The sequence below is a fragment of the Pseudogymnoascus destructans genome (genome assembly GCF_001641265.1).
Source record: "Pseudogymnoascus destructans isolate 20631-21 unplaced genomic scaffold scaffold_2, whole genome shotgun sequence".
NCBI lineage: Eukaryota > Fungi > Ascomycota > Leotiomycetes > Thelebolales > Thelebolaceae > Pseudogymnoascus > Pseudogymnoascus destructans.
Window position 1 is genome coordinate 2,212,947 of NW_020167521.1, and position 12,906 is coordinate 2,225,852.

At 46.9% G+C, this 12,906-nt stretch overlaps 1 protein-coding gene across 1 annotated transcript; it reads left to right on the forward strand.

Moving 5' to 3' along the window:
- Positions 1 to 10,950: 10,950 nt before the first annotated feature.
- Positions 10,951 to 12,678, forward strand: VC83_01322 (uncharacterized protein; the record flags this gene model as incomplete). Its single annotated transcript, XM_024465005.1, has 4 exons — positions 10,951 to 11,835; positions 11,885 to 12,206; positions 12,268 to 12,407; positions 12,462 to 12,678. Coding segments are annotated over exons 1-4 (918 nt in total), but the record flags the coding sequence as incomplete, so codon positions are not given.
- Positions 12,679 to 12,906: the final 228 nt, after the last annotated feature.

Sequence of the window (12,906 nt, forward strand, 5' to 3'; positions counted from 1 at the left end):
AGTTGGTGAACATGAGTTATAAGGATTGTTTGGTATAAAAATAATTTTGGGACCACAGATTTAAGGATCATCCTTATACAGAAATAATCCTTATTTTACAGCTAAAAACTACAGAACCAGACTACCCATCCTTATATTGAGAGATCCTTATATCCAGGTTCAACTGTATCTAGAATCACATGACTATGATGAATCTTTGTGCCCCACCATGTGTAATGGTGGGTGCACCAGATGTGAGAATCTAGCCACCCAAGGAAGGGATGATTTTACTAAGACAACACACTGTCTTAGGAAACAGAGCCAAAGGGTCATAGCTTAGACTATTCCACAACACAGCAATCAGGTGTATGATGTAGTGGAGTGGTTTAGACAAGTTGTAACAAATGTTGAGTCTGAGAACTCAGGGATAAGTCAGAGGTTAGCACCTCACTGACTTTTCAGAAACAAGGAGTAACAAGATCAATGCTTGGAAGCTTGGAAAAGACGTGGAAGTATGTGATAGTCGATTTACTGTATTGTCTGCTTTGTTAAGGAAAGGGCAATCCTATTTATGCTAAAGGAGTGTAGTTCTCTCATTTTCCAAGACTTCCATGACTAACCAGGCTTGGTAACTGTAGTCGATGTAAAGAGAATCCCATAGAACCATCTCCTAGGTTCCTAGCCTATAGGAAGTGAAAGGAGGTCCAAGGTCAGAGTACCCCTATAGACAGATTATGTCATAACTTAACCAATCTTGTGGGTAACTAAGGAGCGATGACGTGTAATAATCATAGATGGTTGTAGAAGCTTTTGGAGCTATCGTTCATGTTCCTAGGCCTCTAGTTGATAGAGATATGTCATGTGTAGTATTGGCCCAGTAACTAAGGAGTGATGTCATATAATGAATCATAGAGGGTTGTAGAGATATGCTATGTGGTCATATCGGCCCAGTAACTAAGGAGCAATGACGTTGTAATGACACAGGGCACCCAGCTCACAGTAATAGCATATGAGAGTGCGAGTCGGAGGCTAAACGGATGCTATCCTATAGGTCTACTACGAAGGATACAAAAAAGATGAAGAGAGGAATGTTACGACGGAACAAGAAGGCTGGCCAACTACAGGACAGGAAGGAGGAGGTCGCATGAGACCGGCCCTGGTACCTGGAGGGGCAGCGGGAATAGTAGTTCCGAAAGTATCACGTGACGGACTCGCAGGATGATGAGAAGAATCCTAAGAGTCCAGGACTCCGAGGACTCGAGTGAGTTCCCAGGAGTCCACTAGGCACGACGCCACTATACAAGTAGATAGTTAGTTCTTAGATAGGAGCTTCGTGCTCAACTCAATACAGTATTTGTTATATACTAGTAACGTGTTACTTGAAGCCTTTGTGTCTGATCCCCTGCCTCCTCTGATAAGTAAACCTTTACGCAAGAGAACCTCTGTGTCTTCTATCGTTTAGAAGTCAGCGTTACAAGGAACCCCCGTTGAGTCAATTTCCTTAAGTACCCGAAACGGGTCCGACTCGGATAACCTACCCTAATGCTCCCCACGTGACCGTAACCTGCCCGACTCCGATGCTTTCCATCACTGAGGGCTTTGGCATCCTTACACTACCCCCCCCTTAAGAGAGTGTTTTGTCCGCGAAACACGTGAGAATTATTTCCGCAACATCTCTGAATGGTATCCGTGAGAAGATGCATTCTATTCTGTTTGTAATGGCATCTGTAACAACCCTGTTTATGTGCCATGTCGGGAAGGTGCGTTGTATGTCAGGCTAGAGCTGTGCCATACTGACTCCGTTTATTGTGCGGAATCAGAGTTTACTTTGTTCGCTCTGGGGTACATTGGTGGTGGTCTGAGTGCATTCCGAATCGCATCCACGAAGCGTTCGAGTTATACTTTGTTTTGTTCGCTCGGGGGTGCATTCCTGGCGGTCCGAGTGGACTCCGAATCGCCTCCGCGAAGCGTTCGGATAAGACTGTCCTATGTATGAAAGGAGAAGTGTTCGCGCTAACCCGATTCGGAGTTCATTGTTGTAAGCCAGACTATGAGTGCGCAGCTGCGTCCGCTTCTTCTTTCGTCTCCAACAACAACGCCAGCGACCACTCCTCCGAGAACTGTAAGTGACCCCTTCTCGTGGATTGTCCGATGGTACACTAATGAATTGGATAGGATACTTCCATCCACAACAACGAGTAGGTGATGGGAGCGCATTGGCGCAGGGGTGATAACGTGTGCTGGGCTGACGGGATTCTGCGCAGAATTCCAACCCTTTTTTTTTTTTTTTTCAATGCCGATTCCGACCCGCGGGAGCTTTGTCGGGCGCGTTCCATGTCCTTTGCCTGCGCTGCCTTCGGGCCAAAGCTTGTGGCGTCAAGGACCACGATTGTGTCTGGTCCCCCGCCTCGTCCAAGTGCGAGTACTGCACGGCGCAGCACTCCACTTGCGTTCCGGTGAGTTCCCTTGTGCTGTTCTGTCTCTGTTGGCTTTTGCTAACAATTTGCATAGCTTCCCTGGTTCCTCGACGAGGAATACCGTGTCCTTGCTGCCGCCGAAGCAGCAGATCCCTGGGATCCCGCCGCCGTCGAAGCCGCTGCCGCAGAGGCAAACCGGGTGGCCCTTGTGGCCGCCCAAAGCGTTCCAAAGTTCCGCTCGGCCGCCGAGCGCGACTCCTACGAGGAGCTCCGTGCAATGCGCGCCGCCCTCGAGGTGGGTCTGGCCATAAGTATCCCCCTGTTCTGTGTGGTTTCGGTGCTGATTCGGTTTAGCAAATCCGGTCGTCACTGCGCCGTCTTCGGACGGAGCAGGGGAGCGTGCCGGCTCTTTTGGGGGAAGTGGTGGCTGCGTGGGCAGGCTTCCTGCCGTCGCTGTCGCTGCGACGGCTCCGGACCATGCTGGGGGGAGGAAGAAGGGGGTGGTGAGGGTGGTGAGGGTGAGGGGGATGGGTTTGGGGCCCAGTATGGGGCGGAGGAGGATGGGGCGTAGAAAGGAGGAGGCCCTGTGTCGGAGGGGACTCGGACCTGACTCTTCGCGTGGGGTCGCTTCGACCCTTCGTCTCTCTCAGTGGTAGCCGCTTGTTGCGACGCTGGTGAGACGTTTGGGAAGGGTGACTCCCGCAAGAGTTACGGTGGTGAGTGCACCCTGGCTCAGAGGGTATTTTAGTTTAGAGTCGTAGATAGTGACGACTCTGTTTCTTCCGCTTTGTCTTCCTTCCCGTGATCGTAGTTTTGTTCCTCGCCCGCCTTCCACGCCGTAACCCCTCCGAGTAGTTCTTGAGGTGGACCTGGTAAATCTGGGTATTCCGTATGAAACTCTCTGAGTTTCTGGGGAGAGTTCATGAAGTTTGACACTGGGTACCACTCCGAATCCGGATCGTATCCGACCCAACTAACCCTGTATTGTAGTTGCTTCTGGTGGAACCTTACGGCGAGGATCTTTTCCACTTCCCATTCCTCTACGCCATCTATCACTTTGCTGCTAGGCTCAGGCGGATCCTGACCAGGTAGGGGATTATTCGGATCCTTCATGAGTACGTCTGGTGAGAACACATCGTGTATTTGCGAACCGGTAGGTAGTTCCAATCGAAATGCGTGCCCAATCCATTCCACCACCGTATATGGTCCGACCCATTGTTGGCCCAGCTTGCGGCTAGGACGAGAGTTTTTCAAATTTTTGGTCGATAGGTACACTCTATCTCCTACGTCCCAGTCGATGGCCCTTCGGCGTCGATTCACGTGCTTAGACATTTCCTCTTGTGCCTTTGCCATGTTTTCCTTTGCGTGGATCCATGCGGTATGCATTCGGTCTGCCACCGCCTTGGCTTCCTCTCGGTTTAGGGTCTCCCGGGGGTTGGTGCTTCTCGGAGTGTTCCAATCCCAACTCGTACGCGGATCGGTTCCGTACTTGAGTCGGTAGGGGGTCATGCCAATGGATGCGTGGGGGAGTGTCATTTGCACGCGGTCCATTATGGGGATGAGTTCGCTCCAGTTATCCTGATAATGGGATACGAAAGGCCTCAGTCTCTGATCGATGTATCGGTTCATGATTTCCATCTGCCCGTCGGTCTGCTTATGATAGGCAGTCGACAGCTTAACCTTAACGCTGATAATTCGACAGAACTCTTGCCAAAAGGATGATACGAATTGGGGTCCGCGGTCGCTTACAATCGACTCCGGAGTGTGTCTGAATTGGTATATCCATTCGATGAACAATTGCGCCATCTGCCGGGCAGTTGTAGTTTTGTAGCAAGGTATTGTCACTAAACTCTTTCCGAGTCGGTCCATAAACACTAAGATGCTATCGTATCCACGCTTGTCCCTTGGGAACTCCTTGAAGTCCATGGTGAGGTGTTGCATAGGGTATTCGGGTACGGGTAGTGGGTGTAGAAATCCTTGTTGCTTAGTGACATTGGTGTGAGAAAGCCGGCATGTCACGCAGTTTCGTACATACCACAAACAGTCCGCTTCCATCCCGACCCAATGATACTTTGGGGCGAGCAATTGGTAGGTTTTCCTGCCACTTGGGTGTGCTGATGACACTTGATCGTGCGCTTCCTGGATCAGTTTCGTACATAGGTCAGTGTGGCGATTCACACATAGGCGGCCTTTGTATAGGAGGAGCTGGTCGTTCATCGCGAATCCGTCTGGTAGGGGTTGTTTCGCGCGAGTCTCGGTGAACGACTTCCGATTGTCCGCACATAGCGCCTCTATTAAATTGAAGGGCACCTGGGGCTTGGCGGTGTCCATTGAATTAATGGATGCTATGTAGCTCTCGGCGAGTTCGGTGCTGATTCGGGGGTGTAGGCGGCTTGGACCTAACAATACCCTCGCCCTACTATCAAGTTTGACTTTCTGCTGCGTTACCAAGTCCTGGTCTCTTCGGCTCAGAATATCAGCCTTCTGGTTATTTTTGCCCGCAGTGTACGTAATGCAGAAGTTGAAGTCGGAGAGTAGCTCCATCCATCGAACCTGCTTCGCGGTGAGAACCTTGGTAGACATGAAATATTCCAGCGAATGGTGGTCAGTGTATACGTCGACTCGGTGGCGTACCGAAGCCAACTCGGGCCTCCATTTTCCGAAGGCCTTTACTATTGCGAATAGTTCCTTGTCGTGGATCTCCCAATTGATCTCATGTCCGGATAGGACATGACTGTAAAAGCTTACGGGGTACCATCGCTTGTCAGGGTGTTCTTGAGACAGGACACCAGCTACCACTCCATCAGAGGAGTCGGTCTCCAGCTTCGTAGGCAATTCAGGGTTGAAGTGGTGAAGTGCCTGTACCGCTAAAAGTTGTCGTCGCAATTCCTCGAACGCATCCTCACATTCGTCTGTCCACCGGAACGGCTCAGAGGGACTAGTGATGGTGGTGAGGGGCTTTGCTATTTTGCCAAAATTACGAATGAATTGTCTATAGAAGCCACAGAATCCCAGGTAGGACTTAACACCCGTAACAGTGGTCGGTCGGATCCAGTTACGAAGGGGTTCGATTTTGTCAGGGTCCGCTTCAACACCGGAGGTAGTGAGAACATAACCCAAGTATTTTGTCCTGGTGACGTTGAACTCGCATTTGTTCAAATCAGCTTGGAGTCCAGCTTCTCGGAGACGCTGTAGGACCTTATGCACATGGTCTGTGTGTTCCGTAGGGTCCTCTGAATAGATTAGGATGTCGTCTAAGTATGCGGTACAGAAGTCGTCTAAGTATTGCATCAGGACGTCATTCATATACCGCTGATAGGTTGCGGGACCGTTCGTTAGTCCAAATGGCAGCACTTTGCACTTATAGGATCCATAGCGAGTCCGAAAGGTCGTGTACTCTTCCGAGTCGGGGTGCATCCGTATACGATGGAAGGCTTGTCTGATATCTAGCTTCGTGAAGATTTTTGCTTTCGACACCCGTCCTAGTAGTTCATCGATACGCGGGATGGGGTAGGGATCGTTCCAGGTGAGACCATTTAACTTCCGGTAATCGATGCAAAATCTTAATTTGCCATCCGCTTTCTTTACGAATAGGATAGGGGACGCGAAGGGGCTGTTGCTGTTGACGATGAATCCCTTTTCAGGTTTTCCAGCAGGTATTGCTTGGTAGCCTTAAGCTCTTCGGTGCCCTGTCGATATAACGGGGGGAAAGCGTTTGGTAAAGGGGCTTCAAGCTTTATCTTGTGGTCGTTCAAATGCTGTTGGGAGACTCGTGGGTTTTGTTATGCGGCGAAGCATGGGAATTACTTCCCAATGACGGCATGAAAGACGACAACTTCTGATCACTGAGGACTAATGCCCTATGCTTTTGTAAGATTTCCATGAGAGGATCAAGAAACATCTTTGATAATACGGAGTCTTGTTTTGCCTCTTGGAGCATTCCGCAAGCACGCATGACTTCAGCCTGTCTTTGTTCTTCATGGCCCTCGATTTTGTTAAAACAGAGGTCCATAACTAGTACAACAGTAGCCATGAAGACATGATGCATAACTGTGGCGAACCTCGCAGGAGCACAACCCAGGTCAGATTTAGTTTTTTCCAGTACACGGTTCACCTCCAAGTCATTGCGTCCAGAGCCCAAACACACGTCTCTAGAAAAGGCGTATTTTGATTCGACGAATCCCCTTATGAGATACGGTTGGTAGAGCTTACAACGTCTATTAAGGACTCCAAGATGGATAAGATAGCACTGTGTAGCTATATGAGGAAACCTATGGTCAGTCCCGTGGCCCATAAGCCTGCTTTCTTCATCGAGGTGGAAGAATATCGGAAATCTCTTAGTTAGATCCTCGAATTGGTCATCTAGGGCAATTATCTTATCATAGTCTACCATGTCGATATCATCCAGAAATCGAGGTATAGAATCCACGATGGTCCGACATATATCGGATAGACGAATGTATTGGAGGAACTAAGACATTGATGTGGGGGTCGACTCTGAGCCATTGGACTGATCACTTTGGGCAACAAGATCCCCACTTACAATCTGTGGGGATCTCACATGCATATGTTCTGGGTGTATTAAGTAGGTGCCCTCTTGTGGACCGCCAGAAAATGCTAATAGCCATTGCTATTCATTAGATACGTTACGAGTAGGGTATTGCACTCACCAGTCCGTCAAAGCAACATACCACCAAATTCTCCTCTTTGTCTCATATTCAGCCATATCTGCTTCTGAATCTGTCTTGTTCCTTCTGTGCGGATGTCTATTCTGTGCAATGACAGATCTCTCACCATCATTATTGTGTTGCTATGTAGTTAACGACAAGTTGCCGAAAATCCATAATTATTACGTATTTCCCAATCGAACTGTGCACCCGGTCGAACCGTGCAAAATAACCACCAAAATACAACTTCGTAGGTATATTATAACAACAACCCTTTAAAACACTCTAGCTATCTACAGTAATTGAATCTAATACCTCTTTGCACGTACTAGCAGTATGTCCAACTTGATTACATGTGCCACATCGTCGTGGTTTCCCTTTCCTGCGCTGACCCTGTGTGGCATCACCACCCTCCTCCTCCTGAGTTTGAGTACTCCGTACGAGCTCATCACCTTCCTCAATTGTCAAGCTTCCACCTAATTGAATACGCTTCCTTCGCTTGTTTGCCCTTCACTTTTTGAGCGCATTCGCCTGCTGTAGCGCCTTGACTTCAGCTTTAAGGAGTGTAAATGAATGGGCCATTATTTGAGCTCCTTTAGCAAGCTGGTCAAATGCCTCATTTATTGAACTTGGAGAGCTATTCTGATGTCGTACGATTCGATTCTTAAGGTGTGTTGTTTGGAATTCAACTTCAGTCGCATTCTGGGGTGTCTTTGAGGTCCAAGTCTCCTTTTCAACAGGTGGTGGGGTTGGTGTTTTTTAGTCGGAGATCAAGATGCGAAAGGACAGTATTTGGATCGTACGGAACTAACCCTATAACTAAGTAGTAGTATTTACTATAAAGATTATTATAATTACCTGTTGCTCGAAAGCCACTCTTAATATTCTGCTCTGTAAATGCAGCTTTATACGCTTCTTTAAAGGCAGAGAGGAACTCAAGCTTTGTGATATGGTGAATACGGAGTAATACGAGACCCTCGACCTGCTTTCTGTACGAGGACTTTAGTGGGCTAAAACACCCAACATTAAGAGGCTGGAGGAGGTTTGATGAATGTGGTGGCATACAGAGGGTAATAATTAGGTGCTCTTGACAATACTGTTGGAATTCGACTGAAATATGTGACTCGTGGCCATCAAGAATTAGGAGATGATATACTCCTTTCGTACGACTCTGAGTATGTTTCTCAAAATGCTGAATCCACTCAAAACCAATTGCATTTGTAGTCCACCCGTTTTCACTTAATGTAATCACCCAATCGCGTGGGAGTTGTACCTCGTCGTTGTTATACCATGACGAGAGGTGGGTTGCTCCTTTGAAAATAATGAATGGAGGAATTGACCACCCGTACGAGTTGATTCCTTGTATAATTGACACCCATTCTCGATTTCCTGGCTGTGTAGCTTTCAGACGATTCCTTGACTCTGAGCTAGTGACTACTTTAGCAGTAGCAATCATTCCCATTAAGAACCCAGCTTCATCAAAGTTGTATATATCCTCCTCTTGAATTCCATACTTTGCGACCGTATTTCGTACGAGCTTAAACCAGTCTCTGATAATCACTGGATCTTCACAAAGAGCTCTTTTATAGTCGTATTTTCGTCCAAACTTCGTTTTAATCTCCGTACGACGCGTGATAAAGTTCGAGGTCCAATTCTTACCTACAGGTGACGCGTCGCGTTCAGCGAGGAGTAGGTCCGCCATTTCTTGTACAGCAGCTGGCCGAGGTGGGAATCCACGCGAATCAAGGTCGAGAATGTATCATACGATAGCTTCCTCTTCTTGAGAAGTAAGCCTTTGAGTATTTGAGGGTGTGTTGCATCGGGGAGCTGTTCCTTTTATCCTATCACGAAGGGTTTGAGGAGGTATATCATATGCTATTGCAGCAGCTCGTACGCTTCGAAATTGATATAATTTAATTGCTTGTATAGCTAAAAGAATCCTACCTTCTTGATTAGAAGAATAAGCTTGTGTTGGAGACATATTAGTTGTATGGAAGGAAGACGCGTTTTGGTGGTTATTTTGCACGGTTCGACCGGGTGCACGGTTCGATTGGGAAATACGTTATATGAGATATTCAATAATTATCGTCGCCTGAATATTTTTAATCGAACCCGAAGATGTGCGTCGTGAGTAATCTGCTACATCAAGGGCAGCATCACTCCACGCCGAGACGCCAGGTTGGCTACTTTGGGGGTAGAAAAGATGACGAGTTCGTCATTTTCGTGCGAGCTTCAGAGATAGCCTGTACTAGCAAATATGCTGAGTAATAACGCAATATGTGCCGCTTCTCTATAAACACGGCCTCTCGGATATGTGTATACAGTCTCTACTATGCACTGAACAGCCAGTGCATCTATGATAGGGTGGAGGTAATGGATGTTGTTCATGTAGTATTTGAGCAAGCTAAGAGCTTCGGCTTTGGTTGGCAGCCAGATAGTGGCCAGAGAGGTTTAGAAAGATACTAATATAAACAGACATTGCTGCTTGTCATCGCGAGGTGTCTGGAGAGTATGCCGTGCCACAGGTTGGCAGGTAACACCACGGGCGGAACAGTTGGAACAAGGTTGCCGCCGGTCACATTTGAGCTTCTTTGACCGACAGAACTGACGTGACACAGGGTCCTGCCGCGGACAGCGGGTCGCCTATTAGACTTGGGTTGGTCCATCAGAGTCTATAATGTCGCGGTGTTGGCCGCCTCACATCGGTAAGTACGAACTCATCAGTCACGAGAAAAACATAAAGGCATAGATTAACAAGCCCAAATAGGATATCTTGGGGCAAAATGTCAGACAGTATATAGCCAGTATGGGTATCATACACATACCCGATAGACAGTTACAGGTACACCGGTTGCAGAAGGGCCACAAAGGGTGCTTTGGAGCAATTCGTGGTGATAGTCACGTGCGTCAGCCCTGATCTTCCCTCTGTTGGATACGTAGGACTGCCATATATGCCGGGCGTAGGGCAGACTGGTGCCAGGCAAAGCTAGGCGTAGGATCACCACCAGCCTCGTAGAAACCGGGCGTAGGATTCGCACCAGCTTCATAGAAGCTGGGCGTAAGGATCAGCGCCAGCTCTGAAGCTAGGCGTAGCTTATTTAATTAATTCAATTGTCCTATATACTCTACGATCACGACTATGTTACCTGTGGAAGCCCTCATTCCGACTGTCTACTCTGTGCATTCCAAAGCGATACTTCTGCTCAGTTGGGGAAACCTAGGCTGCGCACTGGGTACTCATGAGTCGAGTAGTAGAATTTCTACTCACCCAGCTGAGTTACTCACTCATATCCCGAGTATTGTTGAATGAGGATTACTCACTTGCCGGGTACCTAGTATAGGTCTTGGCAACCCAGTTATATCACGTGTTTGATTAGTCATTGAAAAGGGGTGTGATCGTGACTTCACATTGATATCGATATCGTAAAACGCCATAACTCAATAACTCCATTCCCATGTCGTTGATATCCTATTCCACACTATAACCTTTGCCTTTAGGTACCAGGTTACCAGAAGGTTGCCAGAACTTATCTAACCTTCATTCCTGGGTGAGAGACATTTCCATCGATTAAGCCTACAGCTCCATGATTAAACATCATATCCCGCAAACGCCGAACCAATACCATATCCTTTGCCTGAATTGTCACTCTCTTCGCATGAATAGCAAGGAGATTTGTCACTATAACTGTTAGTATGTCCCTGTCACTATGTTCAAGTATCATACTCTCAAATTCTCGAATGAGGAAGCATTCGGCAGCTTCCTGGAGAGCTAGGATAGCAGATTGCTGGAAGCGAAGATTGGACTTGAAGTCTTGTGCGATTTCCCTAACAAGACGCTGGAATGAGAGCTTTGGAATAATCAGGCGAGTATCAAGTTGCTGTCTTCTGATATCGCGGAGAGCCTTGGTGCCTATATGTTTATTAGAGAGTTCTGGTAATCCTCTGGTAATCCTCTTACCTTTCTGAGCATGATTGTTGCAAGCTTGAGATGAGCGAACTGGAGCTTTTCTTGCTGTGCGCACAGCCTTTTCCTTTCCCTTTCCCTTTCCACCAAGCCTAGAGCCAGCCTGTAATCCAAGTGGCATCCTTGGTGCTGTGCCGCCAGTTGATCTCCTAGCAGTTTGCTTAATACGAGCCATTTGCTAACATTAAGATGAGTTAGTGAAGTATACACAAGACAAAGAAGTAGATCAAAAGATATATGTACTTACAGTGAGTTTGTAGCAAGGATGTTGTAGAAAGAGTAAAGAAAGAGGTAGAGGTTGAAAGGTATGTGTTTTATTTGAAGGTACGCGTTGTAGTGTTGTTTAGAACAGTAATTATTTGCAGGTGAATATTCCTTGACGAATATAATTGTTTGCAACTTTAAAAAAACAACAACCTTACAACCAACCACCTTCCTTGGTTACGTTCCGATCTACACATTCTTCTTCTCTTTTGCGCTTTACCTCTTCACTAGGACCTCAAGTAAGTTTATTATCTTGATTCTACAGTCAGAACTTCTGATGATCTTCTGCTAATCACGTGTTTAGCATGGCGAAACGCAAGGCACCTGAAGAACTCTCCACTAATTTGAATACTATCAAAGCTCGCAACCGCGTCTCCAACCTTACTGAAGATGAGAAGGCTGTTCATTTAGCACTCAAGGCTGACCATGGCGATCTGAGCTACTACTTAAAGAAGTTATACAAGTCTGCAAAGTATATCGCTGCCTCTGCTGAAGACAAGACACGTCTACAGAATGAATTGAAGGTTGAGCGTATTCGTGTTCGGTAAGTTCCTTCTGGTAATCTCTGGTAGCCTTAATCTAACTATAAACAGGACTGAAAAGGGCACCCATGCATCTTGCATTGCGAATCAGAAAGTCAAGAATACTAGCGCCCCTTCTTCTTCTCCACAAGCCCCACCATCTACTCCGCCACAACTTCTGTCTGAGCTTGCTGCATTTGAGGGTATCACCAGTATCCCAATCGATGACGATCATAACAGCGAATGGGAGGATACTGAGGTTGAAGACGATTTAGAGTTGGAGCTTATGTTACGGCGCGACGATATTTTAAATGACGAGGCTGTTCTACCAGATGAGCTTTCTGATGAAGAGATCGCTAGCATCCAGGCTCTCTTAACTCAAGCACGCATTGATGTTGGTACCTCATAGTCTGGTAATCTTCTGGTAATCTTCTGGTAATACTAACGGTTGATAGGCCCATGAAGAGGCCAATTTCCGCAAGTGGCAACATTTCTGGGATAGCTGTATCCGCTCATATACGAGAAAGGCTGGAAAGCTGAGAAAGAAGCCTGAGCATCTCTTTGAATATATGCCATGGATTGATGTAGAAGAAGGGTACGTCTCTGATCATTCTAGCAATCTTCTAGAGATACTAATTGTTTATTATAGCACTTTTCACAACGTTATCCCACCACATAAATATTTCTGTTTGTACGAGCAGGCAGTTTGGAAAGTGGGCCAATTACCAGGACCTGCGCAGTGGTACCCAAAGTCTTACAATCTTGTCGACAACGGATGGTTACAAGTCTCCACTCATAGTTCTAGCTTCAAAGAGGCGTTCTTACTTGTCTACTCTAAGAAATTTGATAAGGAAAAGTGGGCTAAGGTATCAGCTGCACAGGATATGTTGTTTCTGGAGTTAGAGTAGAGGAGAGAAATGGAGTATTTGATTTTCCGACGCGAATAGGGCTATAGAGATTTAAGTATTTCATCGTAGCCAGACTTCTGGTAATCTTCTGATAATCAAACAATTTGCTACTTGCCAAATGTCATCGCAATATTCAGAGTTGTTTGACTCTGACAATCCTATTTCTAATATATTCTCAGACTCTCT